At 39.8% G+C, this 25,979-nt stretch overlaps 6 protein-coding genes across 6 annotated transcripts; all 6 read left to right on the top strand.

Moving 5' to 3' along the window:
- The first annotated feature begins 219 nt into the window (after positions 1–219).
- LOC107376350 (protocadherin alpha-3) lies at positions 220–3,856 on the top strand. Its single transcript, XM_015945406.3, has one exon. It carries the CDS (start codon positions 436–438, stop codon positions 2,800–2,802), a length of 2,367 nt encoding a protein of 788 aa, XP_015800892.3. The 5' UTR covers positions 220–435; the 3' UTR covers positions 2,803–3,856.
- Positions 3,857–3,992: 136 nt separating this feature from the next.
- On the top strand, positions 3,993–9,571 carry LOC107376366 (protocadherin alpha-3). Its single transcript, XM_015945428.3, has one exon. The coding sequence runs from the start codon at positions 6,981–6,983 to the stop codon at positions 9,366–9,368; it is 2,388 nt and encodes a 795-aa protein (XP_015800914.3). The 5' UTR covers positions 3,993–6,980; the 3' UTR covers positions 9,369–9,571.
- Positions 9,572–9,954: 383 nt separating this feature from the next.
- LOC107376377 (protocadherin alpha-8) lies at positions 9,955–13,068 on the top strand. The gene has a single exon (XM_015945437.3). The coding sequence runs from the start codon at positions 10,158–10,160 to the stop codon at positions 12,540–12,542; it is 2,385 nt and encodes a 794-aa protein (XP_015800923.3). The 5' UTR covers positions 9,955–10,157; the 3' UTR covers positions 12,543–13,068.
- Positions 13,069–13,201: 133 nt separating this feature from the next.
- On the top strand, positions 13,202–18,148 carry LOC129162855 (protocadherin alpha-8). The gene has a single exon (XM_054739079.2). The coding sequence runs from the start codon at positions 13,601–13,603 to the stop codon at positions 16,019–16,021; it is 2,421 nt and encodes an 806-aa protein (XP_054595054.2). The 5' UTR covers positions 13,202–13,600; the 3' UTR covers positions 16,022–18,148.
- Positions 18,149–18,161: 13 nt separating this feature from the next.
- Positions 18,162–21,506, top strand: LOC107376498 (protocadherin alpha-8). The gene has a single exon (XM_054739082.2). The coding sequence runs from the start codon at positions 19,040–19,042 to the stop codon at positions 21,401–21,403; it is 2,364 nt and encodes a 787-aa protein (XP_054595057.2). The 5' UTR covers positions 18,162–19,039; the 3' UTR covers positions 21,404–21,506.
- A 765-nt stretch (positions 21,507–22,271) lies between these two features.
- On the top strand, positions 22,272–24,855 carry LOC107376477 (protocadherin alpha-8). Its single transcript, XM_015945581.3, has one exon. It carries the CDS (start codon positions 22,479–22,481, stop codon positions 24,849–24,851), a length of 2,373 nt encoding a protein of 790 aa, XP_015801067.3. The 5' UTR covers positions 22,272–22,478; the 3' UTR covers positions 24,852–24,855.
- The last annotated feature ends 1,124 nt before the right edge of the window (positions 24,856–25,979 follow it).

Here is a 25,979-nt window from a genome sequence, read left to right as displayed (position 1 = left end):
ATTGTTATGGACACCATTTTATAAAAACGTTGTGCAGTTTGTTCATTGATTGGTTACAATATCTAAACACATAGAAAATACGCCATAAATTTAACTGTTATTTTCAATTATGAAAAACAGTTTGCAGAAACACCAGTTAAGAGCCACGTTTAGCGCTCTGCGCCACACATTTAGAGTGGTAATGCGTACAGTCCACACGGTGTCAGTGTCACATCAGCGTAGATGGTGGCGTTGTGGTTCTGGCCCAGCCTTTGAAAATGATTTCTATGCGGTTCGGTGTGGAGACCGAGCGTTCAGACAAAGATATGAGTCAGTGTAACGAGCGAGTGGATGCAAGAGGGACACTGGATCCATTTTAAACCGGATTAAAAATATTACAGTTTTGTTTTGCGAGCTGTGTGGCTACATTTACGTTTTTACACCCAAACCGGGACCATGGGAGCCAAAGGACAAAGCCGAAGGAAACGGATCTTTTGTGTCGCCATTACTTTGTTCGTGACGCTCAGCTGCGTGGAGCCGATTTCAGCTCAGATTAAATATTCCATTGCGGAGCAAACGGACGTTGGATCTGTGGTTGGGAATGTTGCCAAAGATCTGGGATTGGACATTAGTTCTTTGGAAGGAAGGCAGTTTCGGATTGTTTCAGGGTCGGATGATGATCAGTTTAAAGTAAATCCGAGCAATGGCGTCTTGTCTTTGCAGGGGACTTTAGACAGAGAGCAACTGTGCGAGAGCGTTTCTCCGTGTTTGGTCAATCTGAAAATGGTGGCTAACAATCCCATGGAAATACATCACGTTGGAGTGGAAATTATAGATGTCAATGATAATTCACCCCGTTTTCAGGAAGAAGAAAAAACTATTGAGATCTCAGAGTCCACTCTCCCAGGTAAACGTTTCCATCTGTCAACGGCTCGTGATCCAGATGTGTCTATTAATTCAGTACGTGTTTATAAATTAAATCATAATGAACATTTTAGTTTACAAATTCGAGAAAGGGGAGAGGAAAAAATGCCATTCCTGGTTTTGCAAAAGTCGTTGGATCGAGAAAAGAACAACGAGCACAAACTGGTTTTAACAGCTTTAGACGGTGGGAATCCTCCAAGATCAGGAACTCTAAACATTACAGTACATGTTCTTGATTCTAATGATAATAATCCCACATTCAGTCAAGAAGTTTATTCAGTAACAATCCCTGAAAACATCAAAGCTGATACCAGTGTAATAACAGTAACTGCGACTGATCCGGATGAAGGTGTAAATGGAGATATAGAATTTTACTTTGTTGGTGAACTTGATCCCAAAATTTCGGACTTGTTTAGTTTAGATAAAATCAGTGGTGAAATTAGAGTAAAGGGGAGCATAGACTTTGAAGAGACTGATATGTTTAAACTAGACGTGCACGCCACTGACAGAGGACACCCTCCTATGAGCAGTGATTGCAGAGTGATCATTAAAGTATTAGACGAAAATGACAACAAACCCGAGATAGAAGTGACATCTCTTTCTAAACTGGTGTCAGAAGACTCCAAGCCTGGGACTGTGGTGTCTTTAATCAGCGTCACAGATCAGGACTCAAACTTAAATGGTAAAGTGATTTGTAGTCTTTCAGATAATGTCCCATTTGAATTAAAACCATCCTTCCAAGATAACATGTACTCTTTAGTTTTAAAACAGCATTTGGACCGAGAGGCAGCTTCACATTATGAGATCACATTAACAGCTACAGACTGTGGTCAGCCTCCTCTGTCCACATTCAGAACTCTGAGTGTTGATGTCTCAGATGTAAATGATAACAAGCCTGAGTTTTCACAGAATCCGATGGAACTTTATTTAACAGAAAATAACATTCCTGGTAACTCCATATTTTGTGTTTCTGCTTCTGATAAAGACCTGGGTGATAATGCAGCAGTACATTATCATTTAGTCAGAGAGGAGAGCAGCCAAATGAAAATCACCGCATTTTTAAACATAAACTCAGAAAACGGAGAAATATCCGCGCTGAAAAGTTTTGACTTTGAAACTGTGAAAATGTTCCAGTTCCAAGTTGTGGCCTCAGACTCTGGAAGTCCATCCCTGAGCAGCAACGTGACAGTGAACGTGTTCATTCTGGATCAGAACGACAACGCTCCAGTCATCCTGTATCCAGTCAGCTCCAACGGTTCTGCTGAAGGTGTGGAGGAGGTTCCCCGCAACGTGAACGCAGGACACTTGGTGACTAAAGTCAGAGCCTATGATGCTGATATAGGATATAATGGCTGGCTGCTGTTCTCACTGCAGGAAGTGACTGACCACAGTCTGTTTGGTTTGGACCGCTACACAGGACAGATCAGAACACTTCGCTCATTCACAGAGACAGACGAGGCTGAGCATAAACTGCTCATCCTGGTCAAAGACAATGGCAACGTTTCACTGTCAGCAACAGCTACTGTCATTGTCAAAGTGGTGGAGCCCAAAGAGGCTTTTGCAGCTTCTGATGTGAAGAGTTCAGCCAAAGATGATGAGGAGACTGATGTGACTTTTTACCTGATGATCACTTTGGGCTCAGTGTCGGTTCTGTTCCTCATCAGCATCATCGTGCTGATTGCAATGCAGTGCTCCAAGTCCACAGAATATACTTCTAAATATCTCCAAGAGGCTAATTATGATGGGACACTGTGTCACAGCATCCAGTACAGATCTGGAGACAAACGCTACATGTTAGTAGGACCCAGGATGAGTGTAGGATCTACTATAGTACCTGGAAGTCACGCAAACACTCTGGTGCTGCCTGACAGGAGGAACACTTCTGATGAGGTAAGATGAGAACATGTCTCAATTGAATTTAGCGTTTTTATTTGTGTGAGGAAATGTTTGCATTAAATGTTAGGAACATTCAGATAGTCACGCCTCTCGCACAGTTGCTTCACCAAGTAACACCAAAACGTTGCAGCTTTGCTGATTCTAAATCTTTTCAGATTTTGTTTCACTTTACTGAGAGTCAGAAAGTTTAAAATGAATTATCGATGCACTTGTTTAGTTTAGAATTTCTCGAATAATGTACTGAAAAGTGACCATCCAATCAACTTTCATCTCTAAAACATACAATTCCTGAATGCTTTCATTATTACACATTTTATTGTTCACTGTAGTGAATTTCTCTGTAAGTAATTATTTGGACTGTTATTTAATCAATTACTGTCATTGGCGCTACGGTTTTAATTACTAACAATACCCTTTGATATTTCTGAGTAATTTGGTAGAGTTGTCAACCAATACCCAACTTATGAGGACTTTTCAGCATGTTTGCACAAAGGAGTATTTTTATTTCTTTGACTTTTATAATAACTGGGGTTTAACGTGAATATTTGGGCAATCCGTGAAGAAAGCTCTCCCAAAAAAGTTTTATCTTTCTCTGGCGCTGTCTTTGGTCCTGAAATATTACAACGCTCAGCATTCTGGGTTTCAGAGTACTGTCTTATGTCTTTCATGGAGCGGTGTTCAACGGATTGTAATAATAAAGTCTATATTTTACATAGTCCATTTTCAACCAGCTATGAGTTTGGCACCTTGAGATTTTAGGTTTACTAGACTTTGTAACTGTACTCAGCACTATTTTAGCTCATTGTAGTTCAACACTTTGCATAATATGCATACAAATATTGAAATGTCTAGCCCTTTGATGCATGAATTATGAAATCTTCAACCATGATTTTTTTAACCATTTTTTTCATTCATCTTTAGTTGTGAATGAAAAAAATTTCAACAATTTTTTTACCATTTAATAATTTACAAATAATTTATTACATGTCCACCTCAGTGGTCAGTTTGCATTCTGAACATGAAATATGTTGGCTTGACTTACTGAAGTCCAAATGGAGGGGCTGAAATGCAATAAAGTCTTCAACAGCTGTGCTTAATAGCAAAAAAAAATTAAATAAAATAAAAATAAAAAAATTGAGTACCTGTCCACTGTAGTGACCATTAAGTTAATACCACGTGTTAATTTAACCCATCTAAGGGTTAAATTAACACGTATAAACAATGGCGAACAGCCATGAAAAATCACATATTTTAAATTAGGTCGAAATTTTTTCAAATACCTTTGTGTGTGTATTTTATAAAATGACTTTTAATATGCCTTGATCAAAGATAATTTGACCAATGGAGTTTATTTGGTTACTTTCCTACCAGATTCGTTATGGTTTCATTTAATTTTTGTAATTTTTGCACCTGATAAACTAGTTTATTTCATGGTTCCCTAAACGACTCATAACTAAAATCCTTGTCGACGAGGTGTCAGTGTCATCTTTGGATAATTTGTTGAGTTAAATATTGCCCAGCCCATTCCACAAATGTTTTGTTCAGCTCAGCATAAAGAAGACGGTGCGTTGGAAATCAGGACTCGTCCTTGCTGTCGTTACCAATAATATGAAGTGAGCAGTCTACCCATTCCCTTTTAAATCAGGGCATCATGACAGATCATCTTTACGATCCTGTGACTGGATTTGTATTATAATGTTTTTGTTTAATCGGAAACAATGGGATCAGAAAGGAAACCCCATTCTTGGTGTGTCGCCCTCGGTTTTTCCGTGATCCTTAGCTGCGTGCCATGGATTTCCACTCAGATCAAATATTTAATTCCAGAAGTAGTAAAAGTGAGATCCGTCATTGGTAATGTTGCAAAGGATCTGGGACTGGACACACACACGTTGGATAAGCAAGGATTTTGGATCATTTCGGGAACCAAAGATGCTCTGTTTGAAGTCAGCCAGAACAATGGCGTGTTGTATGTGCATATGATCATAGACAGAGAAAGAGTCTGTGGGAGCATTTCCCCCTGTATGACGAATCTAAAATTAGTAGGCGAGAATCCACTGGAAATACATGTTGTTGGAGTGGAAATTGTTCTCCGAGTTTTTATGAGGAAGAGAAAATATTTGAAATCGCAGAAACCACTCCTCCAGGTAAACGCTTCCAGCTTCCAACAGTGCGTGATCCAGATATGAGCATCAATGCAGTGTGTGTTTATAAATTAAATACTAATGAACATTTTAACTTGGAAATTCGAGAAAGAGGAGATGATAAAGTACCACTTTTAGTCCTACAAAAGTTGTTGGATCGAGAAAAGAACAACGAGCACAAACTGGTTTTAACAGCTTTTGATGGTGGAAATCCTCCAAGATCAGGAACTCTAAATATTACAGTAGATGTTCTCGATTCTAATGATAATAATCCCATATTCAGTTAGGAAGTTTATTCACTAACAATCCCTGAAAACATCAAATCTGATACCAGTGTAATAACAGTAAATGTGACTGATCCGGATGAAGGTGGATATGGAGATATTGAATATTTCTTTGGTGGTGAACTTGACTTGGATGTTTACAGCTTGCTTAGTCTGGATAAAATGAGTGGCGTCATTAAGGTGAGAGGAGAAATTGATTTTGAAAAAAGTTTAACTTTATAAATTAGAAGTTCACGCCACTGACAAAGGCCATCCTCCAATGGGTGCAGATTGCAGTGTTATGATTAAATTATTGGATGAAAATGACAACAAACCCGAGATAGAAGTGACATCCCTTTCTAAACTGGTGTCAGAAGACTCCAAGCCTGGGACTGTGGTGTCTTTAATCAGCGTCACAGATCAGGACTCAAACTTAAATGGTAAAGTGATTTGTAGTCTTTCAGATAATGTCCCATTTGAATTAAATCCATCCTTCCAAGATAACATGTACTCTTTAGTTTTAAAACAGCATTTGGACCGAGAGGCAGCTTCACATTATGAGATCACATTAACAGCTACAGACTGTGGTCAGCCTCCTCTGTCCACATTCAGAACTCTGAGTGTTGATGTCTCAGATGTAAATGATAACAAGCCTGAGTTTTCACAGAATCCGATGGAACTTTATTTAACGGAAAATAACATTCCTGGCAACTCCATATTTTGTGTTTCTGCTTCTGATAAAGACCTGGGTGATAATGCAGCAGTACATTATCATTTAGTCAGAGAGGAGAGCAGCCAAATGATGAAGTAAGAATAAAAAAAATCTTATTAAATCTATGCTTTGTGTTCATGTCAGTGGTGTAACCAGAAGTCCGTTTTCATGTCTTATTGTTCCAATGTTAAATATGCAAAGCAGAGACTGAACAAAATTCACACATTTCATTCATGGTAATAAGCTGCTTCAGTTCTTTTTTACCCACTTCATCTCTCTCTCTCTCTCTCTCCACACACACACACACACACACACACACACACACACACACACACACACACACACACACACACACACACACACACACACACACACACACACACACACACACACACACACACACACACACACACACACACACACACACACACACACACACACACACACACACACACACAAGAATAAGAGTTACTGTTTACCTCGACAGCATGTCACAAATTGTATAAAATAAAATGAAATAGCAAGAATGTTTCTAATTCCCAGTGTTGTATGTGGGATTGGCATGAATAACCCGACTTTTCTGATGCTCTTTGAGTATAAAAAAGATAAAGAAGGCAGGTTAAATAAATAAATAAATAAATAAATAAATAAATAAATAAATAAATAAATAAATAAATAAATAAATAAATAAATAAATAAATAAAGATATCTTTTACCAAAGACTCTGGCCTGTAGGAATAATTATTTAGCTAAGATAACAGTTCAGTTTCAGCGGTTTAAGATGGGTTAATAAATAACTAAATGGTTGCAGTTTTAAAATACAAAACATTGACTCCTAAATAATCCCAAGCCTCCAGGCGTCAGTATTACATCGAGAAACCGAAACATGGTTGTCCATCCCCTCACAGACCTTTTGTTTTCTGCTGAACGGAGAAAAGGTGACACCTGATTTGGTTCTGACGCCCGATCAGAGCGTGTTTAGTAATAAAACATTTGCGAAACGGAATGAAGGTGACATTCTAGTTTTTGTGTATTGAGTGAAATACGCACGGCTGTCGAAGGAGGATGGAGAACGAAAGGACGAGTCCAGGACGGGATTGTTTCTGGTTTGCTTTGTGTTTGGCCTTGTTCTGGTTCGTCGGAGATCAGGCCGTAGCGGAAACGAGATACTCAGTTGCAGAGGAGGTGAGAGACGGAACGATTGTGGGAAATGTTGCAAAGGATCTGGGCCTTGAGATCACCTCTTTGCCTGGCCGACAGTTCCGCGTTGTGTCGGAAAGTGAGGACGCATATTTTGGCGTAAACCAGGACAACGGGGATCTGTATGTGCTGAGGAAAATCGACAGAGAGGAGCTTTGTCAGGGAAGCGGTGTGTGTTTGATGGAGCTGAAGATCATCGTGGAAAACCCACTGGAGATCCATTATGTGGCTGTAGAAATCAGGGATGTAAATGATCACTCCCCTGTTTTCCCCGAGACGGAGCAGAGATTTAAAATTGGAGAACAGACGTTACCAGGAAGAAGATTCCAGCTCCACGCTGCTCGTGATCCCGATGCTGGATCTAATTCCATTCGTACGTATTCCTTAACATCTAACGAGCACTTTGAATTAGATATTCATAGTGATGAGGAGAAAATCCCGTTTTTAGTGCTGAAGAAGCCGTTAGACAGGGAAATGAGGAGTAATCACTTGCTGTATGTAACCGCTCTGGATGGAGGCAAACCTCAGAGATCAGGAACATTAAATATTTCTGTGACTGTCCTCGACAGTAACGATAACCGACCGAAATTTAGTCAAGAAGTCTATCAGATTGAAATAGAAGAAAATGCTCCAATCGGAATTTCTATATTTAAAGTAAATGCGACTGATCCGGACGAAGGTTTAAATTGCCAGCTTGAATATAGTCTGGGGAAAACACTTAAAAAGAAAGTCTATGACAATTTTGATCTTGACAAAATAACAGGGGAAATAAGAGTAAAAGGTGGGATTGACTATGAGGAAAATGATGTTTATAAACTGGACATTGAGGCATCTGATAAAGGAACTCCCCCCTTAACAGGCGAGTGTAGACTTGTTATAAAGATAAAAGATTTAAATGATAATCCCCCTGAAATAGAAATCACCTCCCTGTCAAATACAGTGTGTGAAGACTCCAAACCTGGAACGATGATTTCTCTTATCAGTGTAAAAGATAAAGATTCAGGCCTGAATGGAAAAGTGCTTTCGAGCATAACTTCAGATGTTCCTTTTGAACTGAAGCCATCTTACAAAGAGAATATTTATTCAGTTGTTACAAAGACAACTCTAGACCGAGAGAATATTTCACATTATGAAATAACCATAAAGGCATCTGACTGTGGTGAGCCTCCATTAACAAATTTTAAAACTCTCCATATTAAAGTCACAGACATAAATGACAATCCACCTAGATTTTTAGAAAGTCCCATAAACGTTTATCTGACAGAAAATAATCTAGCGGGATCATCAATATTCAGTGTGAGCGCAACAGACAGGGATGTAAATGCAAATGCAGCTATTTCCTATTATATTATGAGAAAAGAAAATCAAAAAGACGTTTTGTCATTCCTCAATGTAAACTCCGAAAATGGACAAATAACAGCTCTGAAAAGTTTCGACTTTGAAACTTTGAAAACGTTCCAGTTCCAAGTTGTGGCCTCAGACTCTGGAAGTCCGTCCCTGAGCAGCAACGTGACAGTGAACGTGTTCATTCTGGATCAGAACGACAACGCTCCAGTCATCCTGTATCCAGTCAGCTCCAACGGTTCTGCTGAAGGTGTGGAGGAGGTTCCCCGCAACGTGCACGCAGGACACTTGGTGACTAAAGTCAGAGCCTATGATGCTGATATAGGATATAATGGCTGGCTGCTGTTCTCACTGCAGGAAGTGACTGACCACAGTCTGTTTGGTTTGGACCGCTACACAGGACAGATCAGAACACTTCGCTCATTCACAGAGACAGACGAGGCTGAGCATAAACTGCTCATCCTGGTCAAAGACAATGGCAACGTTTCACTGTCAGCAACAGCTACTGTCATTGTCAAAGTGGTGGAGCCCAAAGAGGCTTTTGCAGCTTCTGATGTGAAGAGTTCAGCCAAAGATGATGAGGAGACTGATGTGACTTTTTACCTGATGATCACTTTGGGCTCAGTGTCGGTTCTGTTCCTCATCAGCATCATCGTGCTGATTGCAATGCAGTGCTCCAAGTCCACAGAATATACTTCTAAATATCTCCAAGAGGCTAATTATGATGGGACACTGTGTCACAGCATCCAGTACAGATCTGGAGACAAACGCTACATGTTAGTAGGACCCAGGATGAGTGTAGGATCTACTATAGTACCTGGAAGTCACGCAAACACTCTGGTGCTGCCTGACAGGAGGAACACTTCTGATGAGGTAAGACAAATCCATAATTCCATGCTTTGTTTTTGACATGTTCTGTGCTGGCTTTGTTTCAATTGCTTTTCGATTTTCATTCAGAGAAGATGGATCGGTGTTTGGTTTTGCCTGAAGGCCTTTTAGTACCTTTATTCTGATTCAAGATATTTCTCGCGATATGTTTCATTAGTTTATGCAAACTATCGGTGCTCTGGTTGTACTGATAGTAATGTAAAGAATCATGGAGCTGTTTCTGCTCTGGTGACCATAGGATAATCGGTCGCTGTCCCTGGTGCTGAAAATGTCACTCTTTTGAAAATCTAACATGAACCCCTAAATAGAACAACGTCCTTGTCAGTTTTTATAAATAAAATAGCTGAGAACTCCATGATGAATCCAATAACAGGATTAATGTTGTGGTGTCACGTGACTTTTCGGGAATGCAGTCAAAGCGTTTGCTTTGGTGGAAGCGTTTACCGTAATCCTTTTTTTATGATTTGAATGTGTACCTCATACCAAATATTTGTTTTTTAATAGGGCATGTTGTAAGCATGGATTTATGCACTAGGTGTCAGCCATACATCAGGGAACGGGTGACGCGTCACACTGAGCAGACTCTGCCCCTAATATTTTTACCCTCCGTTCAACCACAAAGAACGGCATCGTTTGTGGATACCGCACTCGATTTCTCTTCCCATCCAGATTCTATACATTTACTGCCCGTGACGTTTGAGGTTTTTTACTGGGATATATATGTTTTATTTTTTTTTATTTTTTATTTTTTGATGGACGTAGATTTTTTTTTTTTGGTTTTTTAGGGGAGACAAAAGGCAAAGAAGCAAAATGACGGACCGGTCACGGCTTCTGCTCTTCTTTCTGCTTTTATGCCACAGTGAGCTGGTTTTAGCGCAAATAAAATATTCCACACCCGAGGAAGTGAAAGTGGGAGCTGCTATTGGAAATGTTGCTAAAGATCTGGGTCTCGATGTCAGTTCACTGATAAGCAGGCGTGTTCGGATTGTTTCTGGAGCTGACGGCGCTCTGTTTGAGGTAAACCCGAACAATGGGGTTCTTTATGTTCATAAGAAAATTGACCGCGAGCAGTTGTGCGATAGGAATGCTGCGTGTTTAACAGACTTGAAACTGGTTGTAGAAAATCCGCTTGAGGTGCATTATGTCACTGTGGAAATAATAGATTCAAACGATCACACACCGAGTTTTACAGAAAAGGAAAAGGTAATAGAAATAGCAGAGTCGACTGCGCCTGGCGCCCGCTTTCAGTTATCATTAGCACGTGATCCGGATGTTGGAATTAATTCTGTCCAGCGGTACAAGCTGAGTCAAAACGATCATTTCCAACTGGAAATCAGGGATAGAGATGAGGATAAAATCCCGTTTTTGGTGCTGCAGCAGCAGCTAGACAGAGAGCAGAAAACGAACCACAGCTTGATTTTAACCGCTATAGACGGAGGAACACCACCACGATCAGCTAATCTTAATATTACAGTTAAAGTTCTTGATATAAATGATAACAGACCCACATTTTCTAAAGACATTTATTCTGTTACACTGCAAGAAAATGCCGCAGTAAATGCGATAGTTCTAAACGTGCAGGCAACGGATCTAGATGAAGGAACTAATGGAGAGGTGCAGTACGCATTCGGCGGTGACATTAATTCGAGAGTGTTACAGCTATTCAGTTTAGACAAACAGACAGGGGAGATTCGAGTGAAAGGATTGATTGATTATGAGACTGCTAATGTTTACAAGTTAGACGTGCAGGCCTCTGACAAAGGCTCTCCACCAATGAAAACGGACTGCAGGGTTATAATCAAGATTCAAGATAAAAATGACAATAAGCCGGAAATAGAAATCACATCTTTATCCAGCACGGTACCGGAGGACTCCAAACCCGGTACCGTGATCGCCCTCATCAGTGTTTCAGACAGCGATTCGGGACTGAATGGTAAAGTCTTGTGCCGTCTGACAGAACACGTGCCGTTTGAACTGAAGCCATCATTTAAAGAAAACATGTATTCCTTAGTAACAAAAGAAGCTTTAGACAGGGAAGCTGTGTCGCATTATGATGTTTTTATAACCGCTACAGATTGCGGCGAACCTCCTCTTTCTGCATTAAAAGCTTTGGACATCCGAGTGTCAGATGTGAACGACAACGCTCCCGAGTACCCTCACAGTCCGCTCGAGTTATATCTGACAGAAAACAATCCTCCCGGAGGATCTATATATTCAGTGAGCGCGTGTGATATGGATTTGAACGAAAATGCGGTCGTTTCCTATCGGGTAATAAAAGGCGAGAGCGGTCATAAAGACATGGCATCTTTTCTGAACATTAACTCGGAAAACGGAGAAATATCAGCGCTAAAAAGTTTCGACTTTGAAACTGTGAAAACGTTCCAGTTCCAAGTTGTGGCCTCAGACTCTGGAAGTCCGTCCCTGAGCAGCAACGTGACAGTGAACGTGTTCATTCTGGATCAGAACGACAACGCTCCAGTCATCCTGTATCCAGTCAGCTCCAACGGTTCTGCTGAAGGTGTGGAGGAGGTTCCCCGCAACGTGAACGCAGGACACTTGGTGACTAAAGTCAGAGCCTATGATGCTGATATAGGATATAATGGCTGGCTGCTGTTCTCGCTGCAGGAAGTGACTGACCACAGTCTGTTTGGTTTGGACCGCTACACAGGACAGATCAGAACACTTCGCTCATTCACAGAGACAGACGAGGCTGAGCATAAACTGCTCATCCTGGTCAAAGACAATGGCAACGTTTCACTGTCAGCAACAGCTACTGTCATTGTCAAAGTGGTGGAGCCCAAAGAGGCTTTTGCAGCTTCTGATGTGAAGAGTTCAGCCAAAGATGATGAGGAGACTGATGTGACTTTTTACCTGATGATCACTTTGGGCTCAGTGTCGGTTCTGTTCCTCATCAGCATCATCGTGCTGATTGCAATGCAGTGCTCCAAGTCCACAGAATATACTTCTAAATATCTCCAAGAGGCTAATTATGATGGGACACTGTGTCACAGCATCCAGTACAGATCTGGAGACAAACGCTACATGTTAGTAGGACCCAGGATGAGTGTAGGATCTACTATAGTACCTGGAAGTCACGCAAACACTCTGGTGCTGCCTGACAGGAGGAACACTTCTGAGGAGGTAAGACTAACTTTCTTTCTTCAAGATTTATTTTTTTCAATACTGAGCAACTAGAAACGCCCGTTCCTTTGAAAAGTTTCAACTGTTTACTATTCTGGTCAAAATAGGAGATCACTGCAAACATTTTTGTGACTTAATAGTATTTTTTTCTTTTTTCTATTTTTTTCTTTTTTGATACAAACGGCCGCTCAATGCTACGGTTGACATATTCTGAGTTGGATCACAGACCATTTGCAACCCAATGCAAAAAATGGAAGACAATTTAAACGTTTTATTTTGCGTGTGTGTGTGTGCGTGCGTGCGTGCGTGCGTGTGTGTGTGTATGTGTGTAAGTGTGTGTGCGCGCGCGTAAACGCGCGTTTGTGCACATTCACGCTGGAACAAATGAATCGAGCAAATGTTTAGAGCTTCTTTCACGACCTCTGTCCATGGTTCTGAAAAGACTGTTTGCCTCGTAATTAAATTTTTAAACAAATGGAGAGGTTTTGTTTTTTATACGCTTTTTATTAGATCTATTTGTGTTTGTTGGATTTTGTTTAAATTGTTTGATGTGAAGCTTTAAGAAAAAAATAGTGAAAGAGAATTCAAAGATTGGCTCATTATAAATTTCAATAATATATAATAAAGATGTAAAATAAAAATAGAAGCTTTAAATTTAAAATTATATGTAGGAAATGTACAATTTGAAAATGAGGAGCAACATTTCTGTTTTTTGCAAAAGTAAAATTTACTATTGCATTTTAGTTCGAGTATTTTTTAAACTTTATATGTATATATCAAACATGTTTATCCATGCTTTTGTTAACATAACTTAAGTAGGACGTTCAATTATTTGAAATTTTTCTAAAACAATTGTGTGTTCGGATAATTTAAGTGTTTAGTTTGGTTTGTAAATTTCCTCTGGGTGTCACTGTTACATGGTAACGAGAGGACACCATCACTCCCCTATCCAGGCTTTTTGTGTGAAAGGGACACAGAGAACATTAAAACCAAACTGAACCGATGGACGGACGCGCTGCATCCACTGATTAATTGCTTACGGGGAAAAAAGCAAGATAATTATCATTTGCGGAAGTGAGTCTTCTCATAATTGCTTGTTTTTCTGGATTATAATGGAGACTGCTACAACGGCTCGAACCGGGAGCTGGTTCTGCTTCTCTCTCCGTTGTGTTTTGCTGATTCTCGCCTGGAAACAGGGTTGCGCTCAGATCCGATACTCGATTGCGGAGGAGGTTAAAGACGGAACTGTTGTTGGGAATGTTGCTAAAGATCTGGGACTGGACATCACCTCTCTGACTGACCGACGGTTTCGGGTTGTTTCTGGAAGTAAGGAGGATTTATTTGCGGTAAACCAGAACAATGGGCTCCTTTACGTCCACGGTAAAATAGACAGGGAGGAGCTTTGTCAGGGGAGCGGTGCGTGTTTAACAAAACTTAAAATTCTGGTTGAAAATCCGTTAGAAATGCATTACGTATCAGTTGAGATAACAGATGTAAACGACCACTCTCCTGTGTTTTCTGAAAACCAGCAGACATTTGAAATAGGGGAAATTACGCAGCCAGGAAGGAGGTTTCAGCTTCATGCTGCTCGCGATCCCGACGCAGGGATGAATTCTATCCGCACATACACGTTAACCTCAAATGATCACTTTGAATTAGACATCAGTCAAAGTGATGATGATAAAATACCGTTTTTAGTTTTGAAGAAATCCTTAGACAGAGAACACACATCTAATCATTCACTGGTGGTCACAGCTGTAGATGGAGGCAAGCCTCCAAGATCCGGGACATTAAACATCTCCGTTATTGTTCTAGATATAAATGACAATCGCCCAAGATTTCTGCAGGACTCATATCAAGTTTCGATAAAAGAAAATATTCCACCTGGTACCGTAATACTCCTAATGAATGCGACAGATCCTGACGATGGTGAGAATGGAGAAATTGGATACAATTTTGCCAAAACCTTAAGAAAAAATATTTATGAGCTTTTTGACCTTGACAAATTAAGTGGTAAAATTACAGTAAAGGGGCTCTTGGATTATGAGGACAGTGATATTTATAAATTAGACATTGAGGCATCAGATAGAGGGACACCTCCACTGACAGGAGAGTGTAGAGTTATTATAAAACTCATAGATGTGAATGATAATCCACCTGAAATAGAAATAACTTCAAAGTCAAACATAGTGTCTGAAGACTCCAAACCTGGAACAGTTATATCACTGCTTAGTGTGAATGATAAAGACTCTGGACCTAATGGAAAAATAATTACAAGCATAGAAGCCAATGGACCTTTTGAATTGAAATCTTCATACGAGGAGAATATTTATTCAGTTGTCACTAAAGGACATTTAGACCGGGAGGAGGTGTCACTGTATGAAATAACAGTGAAAGCTACAGACCGTGGTGAGCCTCCTTTATCCACTTTTAAAACATTTAGCATCCAGATATCTGATGTAAATGACAACAGTCCCCAGTTTCCACAAAATCCATTACAGTTTTACCTGCTAGAAAATAATGTAGCTGGAATGGCACTGTTTTCTGTTAGTGCAAACGACAAGGATGTGAATGAAAATGCGGAGATTTCATATCATATTGCCAGAGACAGGGACAGTAACAACATGCTCTCATTCTTGAACATAAACTCAGAAAATGGACAAATAACAGCTCTGAAAAGTTTTGACTTTGAAACTGTGAAAACGTTCCAGTTCCAAGTTGTGGCCTCAGACTCTGGAAGTCCGTCCCTGAGCAGCAACGTGACAGTGAACGTGTTCATTCTGGATCAGAACGACAACGCTCCAGTCATCCTGTATCCAGTCAGCTCCAACGGTTCTGCTGAAGGTGTGGAGGAGGTTCCCCGCAACGTGAACGCAGGACACTTGGTGACTAAAGTCAGAGCCTATGATGCTGATATAGGATATAATGGCTGGCTGCTGTTCTCACTGCAGGAAGTGACTGACCACAGTCTGTTTGGTTTGGACCGCTACACAGGACAGATCAGAACACTTCGCTCATTCACAGAGACAGACGAGGCTGAGCATAAACTGCTCATCCTGGTCAAAGACAATGGCAACGTTTCACTGTCAGCAACAGCTACTGTCATTATCAAAGTGGTGGAGCCCAAAGAGGCTTTTGCAGCTTCTGATGTGAAGAGTTCAGCCAAAGATGATGAGGAGACTGATGTGACTTTTTACCTGATGATCACTTTGGGCTCAGTGTCGGTTCTGTTCCTCATCAGCATCATCGTGCTGATTGCAATGCAGTGCTCCAAGTCCACAGAATATACTTCTAAATATCTCCAAGAGGCTAATTATGATGGGACGCTGTGTCACAGCATCCAGTACAGATCTGGAGTCAAACGCTACATGTTAGTAGGACCCAGGATGAGTGTAGGATCTACTATAGTACCTGGAAGTCACGCAAACACTCTGGTGCTGCCTGACAGGAGGAAAACTTCTGATGAGGTAAGAATCATTACCTTAAAATTTGTCATTTTTTGGACTGGAACTTTTTCAGCAACAGCTGTTTGAGGTTTCATTTGCTCGTAAGTTGTTTTTTGACAAGTAATTTGGCAAACATATTGCTATGTTGCAGATACTTTAATTGATTTCTTTTTTTTTCTTTTTTTTTTGTTGTTGTAATAATTTCGAATGACCACTTCTGTATTGAGTCTGAATTGATTAGGGATTCATCGGACCGCAGACCTTTGTAGGTTTGAATTTGTGGTATGTGGTGATGTGACTTGGTAGAATGTATTTAAACATTGTTCTCGTACTTACTTCCCTTTGTCCTTGCTGCTGAAAGAACATAATGTTTTCTATTTCAACGGATGAGAATGATTTTTGAATAATTATTTGCATTGCTCTATTATTGTTACTTAAACCCAAGGGCGGAAATCCCATTTCAGTTTTGGGGGGGGGACAATAAACAGTAAAACTTCAGAGAGTAATTTTTTGGGGGGGACATGAAAAAAATGCTCTCTGCATACAACACTGTATGTCCTTCTAAGAGACTGACCTGTGACTCTGTGCCTGTGTCTGACAGGCTCTGGCTGCCTGTGCTCAAGTGACTGGACTTTGCCTAATGAAACCATTTAGAAACAACTTCATAGGCATTTCATTCTTTCTTATAGATGTCTTTATCAAAATGCAAGTTTCTGGAGCATTAAAAAACGACCTGATGTCTGCCGTTTTTCGTTTCTCTGCCATGTCAACTGACCTGGTCTGCTGACAGTTGGACAGCAACACACACACAGATGGGATATTGTCATTAGAACGGAGCTGGAGGATATTGATCAACAATAATATCTTGCCAATTTTGTACATCTCCATAAGCATCCTTTCTTTTTGTTTTCATTTCAATAACAAGACTGTGGCCTAAAACGGAATAAGCAATTCAGAATAAAGATTTAAAAGTAGATCGTTAATAGTTGAAGCAACATGTCCTGAAATGACATGGCTATTAGCTGACAAACAGCTACACGTGTGGACGGATGCAAAGCATTAATTTTAAGTACTAAAACATATCTAACTTTTTCACAACAAAGAGAGAGAACATAAAATGTCAAATTAAAATTTTATTAAATCACATAACATGAAAGCTACTAAAATCCAAATAGTTCCATATTGATTTTAATATATTTGAAATTTTCCTTCTAAATATGGCTAGAAAAATAACAAAATTCAAATCAGCTTTCACAAGTCAAGTATCAAAATGACTGAAATCTCTTTAATAAATCATAGAAATGTTTGTAGGCTATTAGAGAATAACTCTGTAATATTTAATAACTTTATCTAAGTCCTACTGAACGAAAAGATACACAAAATCTAAAAATATATTCTTGAAGTATTTGTTTCATTTTAATAATAAAAATTAAAAACATTTACTTTACAAATACACTAAACATATACATTCTCCTCAGTTTAACCGATCTCTCACTTTTCTCAGTTTTCATAGTGTTTTTGGGTCTGTGTGGCCAACGGGATCTTTGGCTCTATGTTTTACACTGAGAGCTTTGAGCAACGTGCCTCCACCACACATTTGCTGCAAGCAGTTCATCCCTAAGCTGCACGGTGCACCTGCACTTTGGCATATTGTAAACAACTGCAGAGCCTGGGGAAGACGGGATAAGAGCGGTTAAACGCTGTGGTTTTCCATACATCGGACCAGTTAGTTTTGATTCTACCATATTCAACTGCTAAATAGGATGAAACACGGACATTTTCATCGATCTATAAATGCTCCGCAGATTCCAGGGGCAGACCGTGAAAGCGTACGTCTTCGGAAAAAGCAACTTTTGGTCACCTTAGTGAATGGAATAATAATAGCGGAATAATCCTGGAATGACCAGAGAACATGAAGTGACAACTTGTTTTTACTGTGGTGGTGGTGGTCTGTCATAAAGGGATCTCCGACCGGTGATCAAAATCTAAAGATAATCTGTGTCTATGTTTGACATTTATGACCACATCTGACATACATATTTAAGTTTGTAGAACAAGCGTGTGCTTATCGACTTACTGCTGGAAACTGCTGGCTTTTTGATTCCTGCTTCCTGTGAGCCTGCAGGCTGCTGTGAAGCTGTGAGCGAGGCAAAGCAGGCAGCCCCGCCCGTTGGAAACAGCGTGTGTGGACCAACCATACCAGCTTGAGGAATTGGGGGTGGGGGGGGGGGGGGGACTATAATTTCTCAACAATTAAAAACACATTGTTTTGTATTTGCAGACTAACTTTTACGTTGTGGTTTTAGAAGACAATACAGGTTTACTGATAGCATTTATACATTTACAATAACTTTTGTGTGTGTGTGTGTGTGTGTGTGTGTGTGGGGGGGGCAACTTTGTGTGAGGGGGGCGTGTCCCCCCGTCCCCCTTTGGATCTCCGCCTATGCTTAAACCTGTTTGTTTTATATCTCCTTTTGAAACTTCGAGATGTGGAAAAATAATAATAAAAAGTAGATCCTTGTAATAACTGAAATGCTTAAATTTAAAATGATTTCAAACTGAACATTTTAAAATATGGAACACGTTTTTACTCTTTTTTAACTTATGACTTTTGTAACTTTTTACCTAAAGTGTAACTGAATTTATTGATGGGTTTATTAAATCAATGACCAAACTTTCACTGTCAGACAAGGCAAAATTATTATTACATTTCGAATTTAGTAATTGTCAAACCATTTTTAAAATATGTAAAACATAATTTCTCGTTGTTGTAAGACGAGCAGAGAGCAAATGAACTGTTTAAAATCATAGTTGTGTACAAGTCTGTGTGTGTTTTCAAAAGCTGATGAATGAATGGTTACTTTAGTTATTAAAATTTACCTCAGGGTGTCACTGTTACATTTCATAACAGGACACCATCACTCCCCTTTCTTGGCTTTTTTTTCTTCTTCTTGTCTGAAAGGGACAGAGAGAACATTAAAACCAAGCTGAGCCGATGGACGGACGGGTTGCATCCACCGATTAATTGCTTAAGAAAAAACATATCAAATAAATCATCATTTGTGGAAGTGAGTCTCTCATAATTGCTTGTTTTTCTGGATTATAATGGAGACTGCTACAACGGCTCGAACCGGGAGCTGGTTCTGCTTCTCTCTCCGTTGTGTTTTGCTGATTCTGGCCTGGAAACAGGGTTGCGCTCAGATCCGATACTCGATTGCGGAGGAGGTTAAAGACGGAACTGTTGTTGGGAATGTTGCTAAAGATCTGGGACTGGACATCACCTCTCTGACTGACCGACGGTTTCGGGTTGTTTCTGGAAGTAAGGAGGATTTATTTGCGGTAAACCAGAACAATGGGCTCCTTTACGTCCACGGCAAAATAGACAGGGAGGAGCTTTGTCAGGGGAGCGGTGCGTGTCTGATGGAGCTAAAAATTCTGGTTGAGAATCCGTTAGAAATGCATTATGTATCAGTTGAGATAACAGATGTAAACGACCACTCTCCTGTGTTTTCTGAAAACCAGCAGACATTTGAAATAGGGGAAAATACGCAGCCAGGAAGGAGGTTTAAGCTTCATGCTGCTCGCGATCCCGACGCAGGGATGAACTCTATCCGCACATACACGTTAACCTCAAATGATCACTTTGAGTTAGACATCAGTCAAAGTGATGATGATAAAATACCGTTTTTAGTTTTGAAGAAATCCTTAGACAGAGAACACACATCTAATCATTCACTGGTGGTCACAGCTGTAGATGGAGGCAAGCCTCCAAGATCCGGGACATTAAACATCTCCGTTATTGTTCTAGATATAAATGACAATCGCCCAAGATTTCTGCAGGACTCATATCAAGTTTCTATAAAAGAAAATATTCCACCTGGTACCGTAATACTCCTAATGAATGCGACAGATCCTGACGATGGTGAGAATGGAGAAATTGGATACAATTTTGCCAAAACCTTAAGAAAAAATATTTATGAGCATTTTGACCTTGACAAATTAAGTGGTAAAATTACAGTAAAGGGGCTCTTGGATTATGAGGACAGTGATATTTATAAATTAGACATTGAGGCATCAGATAGAGGGACACCTCCACTGACAGGAGAGTGTAGTGTTATTATAAAACTCATAGATGTGAATGATAATCCACCTGAAATAGAAATAACTTCAAAGTCAAACATAGTGTCTGAAGACTCCAAACCTGGAACAGTTATATCACTGCTTAGTGTGACTGATAAAGACTCTGGACCTAATGGAAAAATATTTACAAGCATAGAAGCTAATGGACCTTTTGAATTGAAACCTTCATATAAAGAAAATATTTATTCAGTTGTCACTAAAGGACATTTAGATCGAGAGGAGGTGTCTCAGTATGAAATAACAGTGAAAGCTACAGACTGTGGTGAGCCTCCTTTATCCTCTTTTAAAACATTCAGCATCCAGATATCTGATGTAAATGACAACAGTCCCCAGTTTCCACAAAATCCATTACAGTTTTACCTGCTAGAAAATAATGTAGCTGGAATGGCACTGTTTTCTGTTAGTGCAAAAGACAAGGATGCGAATGAAAATGCAGAAATTTCATATCATATTGCCAGAGACAGGGACAGTAACAACATGCTCTCATTCTTGAACATAAACTCAGAAAATGGACAAATAACAGCTCTGAAAAGTTTTGACTTTGAAACTGTGAAAACGTTCCAGTTCCAAGTTGTGGCCTCAGACTCTGGAAGTCCGTCCCTGAGCAGCAACGTGACAGTGAACGTGTTCATTCTGGATCAGAACGACAACGCTCCAGTCATCCTGTATCCAGTCAGCTCCAACGGTTCTGCTGAAGGTGTGGAGGAGGTTCCCCGCAACGTGAACGCAGGGCACTTGGTGACTAAAGTCAGAGCCTATGATGCTGATATAGGATATAATGGCTGGCTGCTGTTCTCACTGCAGGAAGTGACTGACCACAGTCTGTTTGGTTTGGACCGCTACACAGGACAGATCAGAACACTTCGCTCATTCACAGAGACAGACGAGGCTGAGCATAAACTGCTCATCCTGGTCAAAGACAATGGCAACGTTTCACTGTCAGCAACAGCTACTGTCATTGTCAAAGTGGTGGAGCCCAAAGAGGCTTTTGCAGCTTCTGATGTGAAGAGTTCAGCCAAAGATGATGAGGAGACTGATGTGACTTTTTACCTGATGATCACTTTGGGCTCAGTGTCGGTTCTGTTCCTCATCAGCATCATCGTGCTGATTGCAATGCAGTGCTCCAAGTCCACAGAATATACTTCTAAATATCTCCAAGAGGCTAATTATGATGGGACACTGTGTCACAGCATCCAGTACAGATCTGGAGACAAACGCTACATGTTAGTAGGACCCAGGATGAGTGTAGGATCTACTATAGTACCTGGAAGTCACGCAAACACTCTGGTGCTGCCTGACAGGAGGAACACTTCTGATGAGGTAAGATAAATAATATATGCTGTGAAATGTTTTAGTCAATGGCTTTTAGTTAAAAACATAAGTAGGGTAAATGTGCAGATTAAAAAAAACATGAACTTTTAACAGGATGATAAGGGACATTTACACCTGACAGTGATGATATTTAATTTATTTTAAACCTTGACAATATGAAGCTCTTAAAATTCTTCTTTTATTTATTTATTTATTTATTTATTTATTTATTTATTTATTTATGCAATTTTACAATTTTGTGTACCTTCTAAATTGTGGTTGGTCTGTTGATGAGAGTTTTGTGTTTGATCCGATTTTCACTACAATCTACCTAACATTTACTGACACAAAATCAAGGTGATCGACACAAAATATTTTTTGTGTTTTATATACTTTTAACATTTGCACAGACTCATTATTGGCTGTTTTGTATTGTTACGCCTTTGTCTATATGTTTTTGTAAAGCTATTGAGGAGAAATTTAAATCAAACACAAAAAGCAGAACAAAAAGTTCATAAGAACAGTTTTTATTCAGTTAGAGCAACAAGTGCAGTGGTGTCCTGACTTTGAACATATAAGTATCTGAGATGTAACGTGGAAGTTTTATAATCGAGCACACAGTTAACAGAAACATTCTAGAATTAAGCTGCTATCCGTGGTGCTGAACCCCATTGTGTTTGTCGTTTCCATGCTAACAATGTAAACATATAAATAAAGTGGCATCTGATTCTAATGGATGGCTCTGTGAGTAGGATTAAAGCAAAGACAAAAACATAAGGAGAATAAGCAATTAATAGCTCCATCTGTGACTATTTAAAAAGTAATATGGTGTGTTTGGTTGACAAACTATTAAATTGTACACTTTATGCACTTTTTATGCTAGACTTTAGAGGAACCGTTGTCCTCTTGGTGTCACTGCTATATCACAAACCTAGAACTAGTCCCTCCCGAGATGAATCTTTTGTTTGGTGCTTCAGAGCAGAGGTACAGTCCATGAAAGCAGGATAGACGAACCAGAACGAATTTTGAACAGATTGAGAAAAGCGAGGTATAAAACAAAAAAGCGGATTTTGCTTAACTGAAAAAAATTATAATGGGGAACAAAAGACGTTTTGGATTGATTGAACTCCGCTGGCTTGGTTTTTTTCTTCTGCTGATTTTCGTGACTCCGGCTGCGGCTGAGCTGAGATACTCCATCCCGGAGGAGGTGAAAGAAGGAACCGTTGTGGGGAACATCGCCAGGGATCTCGGTCTGGACAAAGCGTCTTTGATTGACCGTCGGTTCCGTGTTGTGTCTGGATCTAAGGATGCTTTTTTTGAGGTGATTTCGGACAATGGCGCTTTACAGGTTCGTAAAAAAATTGACAGAGAGGAGCTTTGTCACGGGAGTGGCGCGTGCCTAACGGAGCTGAAACTTCTGGTTGAAAACCCGCTGGAGATGCATCACATCGTTATAGAAATCACTGATGTAAACGACCACCCTCCCAGATTCTCTGAAAAGGAACAAACCTTTGAAATAGCAGAACAATCGTCGCCGGGAACGCGCTTCCAGTTACACGCAGCTCGTGATCCGGATGCGGGTGTGAACTCAATCCGCACATACACGTTAACGGCAAACGATTATTTTGATGTAGAAATAAGTCAAAGTGACGAGGAAAAGGTTCCATTTTTAGTCTTAAAGAAGTCGCTAGACAGGGAAGAAAAGAACAAACATTTGTTGTTTCTGACAGCAGTTGATGGCGGCAAACCCCCGAGGTCAGGGAGGCTCAATGTCTCCATTGTTGTTCTTGACAGTAACGACAACCTCCCGACGTTCAATAAGGAGACGTATCAAGTAGAAATGCAAGAAAATGCATCCATTGGAACAACTCTGATTAGGATTAGCGCCGTGGACCCAGATGAAGGGGTGAATGGGGAAATAGAATACAGCCTGAGTAAAACATTAGGTCGTAGAGTGTATGATTTATTTCACCTGGACAAAGTGAGTGGGGAGATTACTCTAAAAGAAAATCTGGATTTTGAAGATTCAGATACGTTTAAACTAGATGTTCAAGCATCTGACAAAGGGCAGCCTCCACTGATAGGCAGGTGTAGGATTATCATAAAGATAAAAGATGTTAATGATAATGCACCAGAAATAGAGGTCACCTCATTGTCAAATACTGTGCCAGAAGATTCAAAACCAGGAACTGTCATTTCACTAATCAGTGTAACTGATAAAGACTCAGGTGTTAATGGGAAGATCATTTTAAAAATAACAGAAGTAGTACCCTTTGAATTAAAACCATCATATAAGGAGAACATTTATTCTGTTGTCAGTAAAGATAATTTAGACAGAGAAGTAGAGCCACAGTATGAAATCATTATAAAAGCAACAGATTGTGGTGAACCTCCTTTGTCTACTTTCAAAACTCTTGGCATTCAAATATCAGATGTAAATGATAACAGGCCTCATTTCTCTCAAAACCCATCACACTTTTATCTAATGGAAAATAATATTGCTGGAGCATCAATATTTTCTCTAACTGCTACTGACAATGATGTGAATGAAAATGCAGCAATTTCATATCATATAGCCAGGGAGAATGACGTAACAAGCTTCTTAAATATAAACTCAGAAACTGGAGAAATATCCGCGCTGAGAAGTTTCGACTTTGAAACTGTGAAAACATTCCAGTTCCAAGTTGTGGCCTCAGACTCTGGAAGTCCGTCCCTGAGCAGCAACGTGACAGTGAACGTGTTCATTCTGGATCAGAACGACAACGCTCCAGTCATCCTGTATCCAGTCAGCTCCAACGGTTCTGCTGAAGGTGTGGAGGAGGTTCCCCGCAACGTGAACGCAGGACACTTGGTGACTAAAGTCAGAGCCTATGATGCTGATATAGGATATAATGGCTGGCTGCTGTTCTCACTGCAGGAAGTGACTGACCACAGTCTGTTTGGTTTGGACCGCTACACAGGACAGATCAGAACACTTCGCTCATTCACAGAGACAGACGAGGCTGAGCATAAACTGCTCATCCTGGTCAAAGACAATGGCAACGTTTCACTGTCAGCAACAGCTACTGTCATTGTCAAAGTGGTGGAGCCCAAAGAGGCTTTTGCAGCTTCTGATGTGAAGAGTTCAGCCAAAGATGATGAGGAGACTGATGTGACTTTTTACCTGATGATCACTTTGGGCTCAGTGTCGGTTCTGTTCCTCATCAGCATCATCGTGCTGATTGCAATGCAGTGCTCCAAGTCCCCAGAATATACTTCTAAATATCTCCAAGAGGCTAATTATGATGGGACACTGTGTCACAGCATCCAGTACAGATCTGGAGACAAACGCTACATGTTAGTAGGACCCAGGATGAGTGTAGGATCTACTATAGTACCTGGAAGTCACGCAAACACTCTGGTGCTGCCTGACAGGAGGAACACTTCTGAGGAGGTAAGACATGCAAGCTATTGTTTTTCTAGGTAATTTGTTTACGTGGCCATTTGTTTATTTGATATCATTAGCACATCCCGACGCATTTAAATATATTGCGTAATTGAGGATTGTTTACAGCTTGTGACTCCAATTAGCTGTTATTGCACAGTTTATAAAGATGTTTTTCTTCAAAACAAACTTCTTCAAGATGCTTTAAAACTAACATTTAATGAGTTTATTTTATGTAGAATACTTTGAAACAGAAAACCTCCAAACACATTTTGATAGAACAAAAACACGGTTTGTTGAGACGTTGCGGAAGAGAAATAACCTTTTATCATTTAGATTTTTTTTATTTATTTTTAGTAAATATTACATTAAAGGTTCCCTCTTCATTCAGCTTTTTATATATACGAGTAGCGCTGCTGTGAATATTTCTGGACCAAAATCAAAACAGTTTTGTAAAGATTTTTTTCTTAAATTTTACATACTTTTCAGGTAGCTTTTTACACATCAGGTGTTACATTTGCTCACAGTTTATCTTACAAGAAGTTGGGTACAGCCTCATTACTGTTAACTCTGTTATGAGCTTGTTGTTGGAAGTTATCATTTTTCTTCATGCATCGTGGTAATTTTGTGATTTATCTTTCATGGATATTATGTAAAAGCACATTTGAATACCTTCCTTTTATTTTTGGTGGACCCCAGCGCTGTCTGGATTAGTATTTGTCTGTCTTAATGCATTTAAAATAGTGTGTACTACTTTTCTTAACGAACCCTTGTCGGAGTAGCGTTGGCTCAATTGAAATACACGATCTCCGAGGAGCTCAAAGAGGGAAGTTTGGCTAAACATCAAATCCACCCAAACAAGAAATACCATTTTTTTTAAATATTTGTTCGTTTAGAATTGAATTGTTAGTTTCGTGCTTCCCTGTAGATCTGAAGCCCCGTGTATCATTATTTACAGCGACCTTTGGCTAGTTTCTGTTAACGTTTTAGTTTTCGTTATATAAACCAGGATCATGTCTCTTCTGTCCATGATGTGTCGATAATAATTAGAATAATGTCCCCTGGCATTATTTGCTTTAGAACGTGTAAAGTTTTAAAACTACTTTACAATAATAAAGCTTTTTTTAAACATGAATTTCAAACTAATGCCATATTTTTACTCACGTGCAT

Source organism: Nothobranchius furzeri, chromosome 1 (genome assembly GCF_043380555.1).
Source record: "Nothobranchius furzeri strain GRZ-AD chromosome 1, NfurGRZ-RIMD1, whole genome shotgun sequence".
Lineage (NCBI taxonomy): Eukaryota > Metazoa > Chordata > Actinopteri > Cyprinodontiformes > Nothobranchiidae > Nothobranchius > Nothobranchius furzeri.
This window is presented reverse-complemented; position numbering and strand designations above follow the sequence as displayed.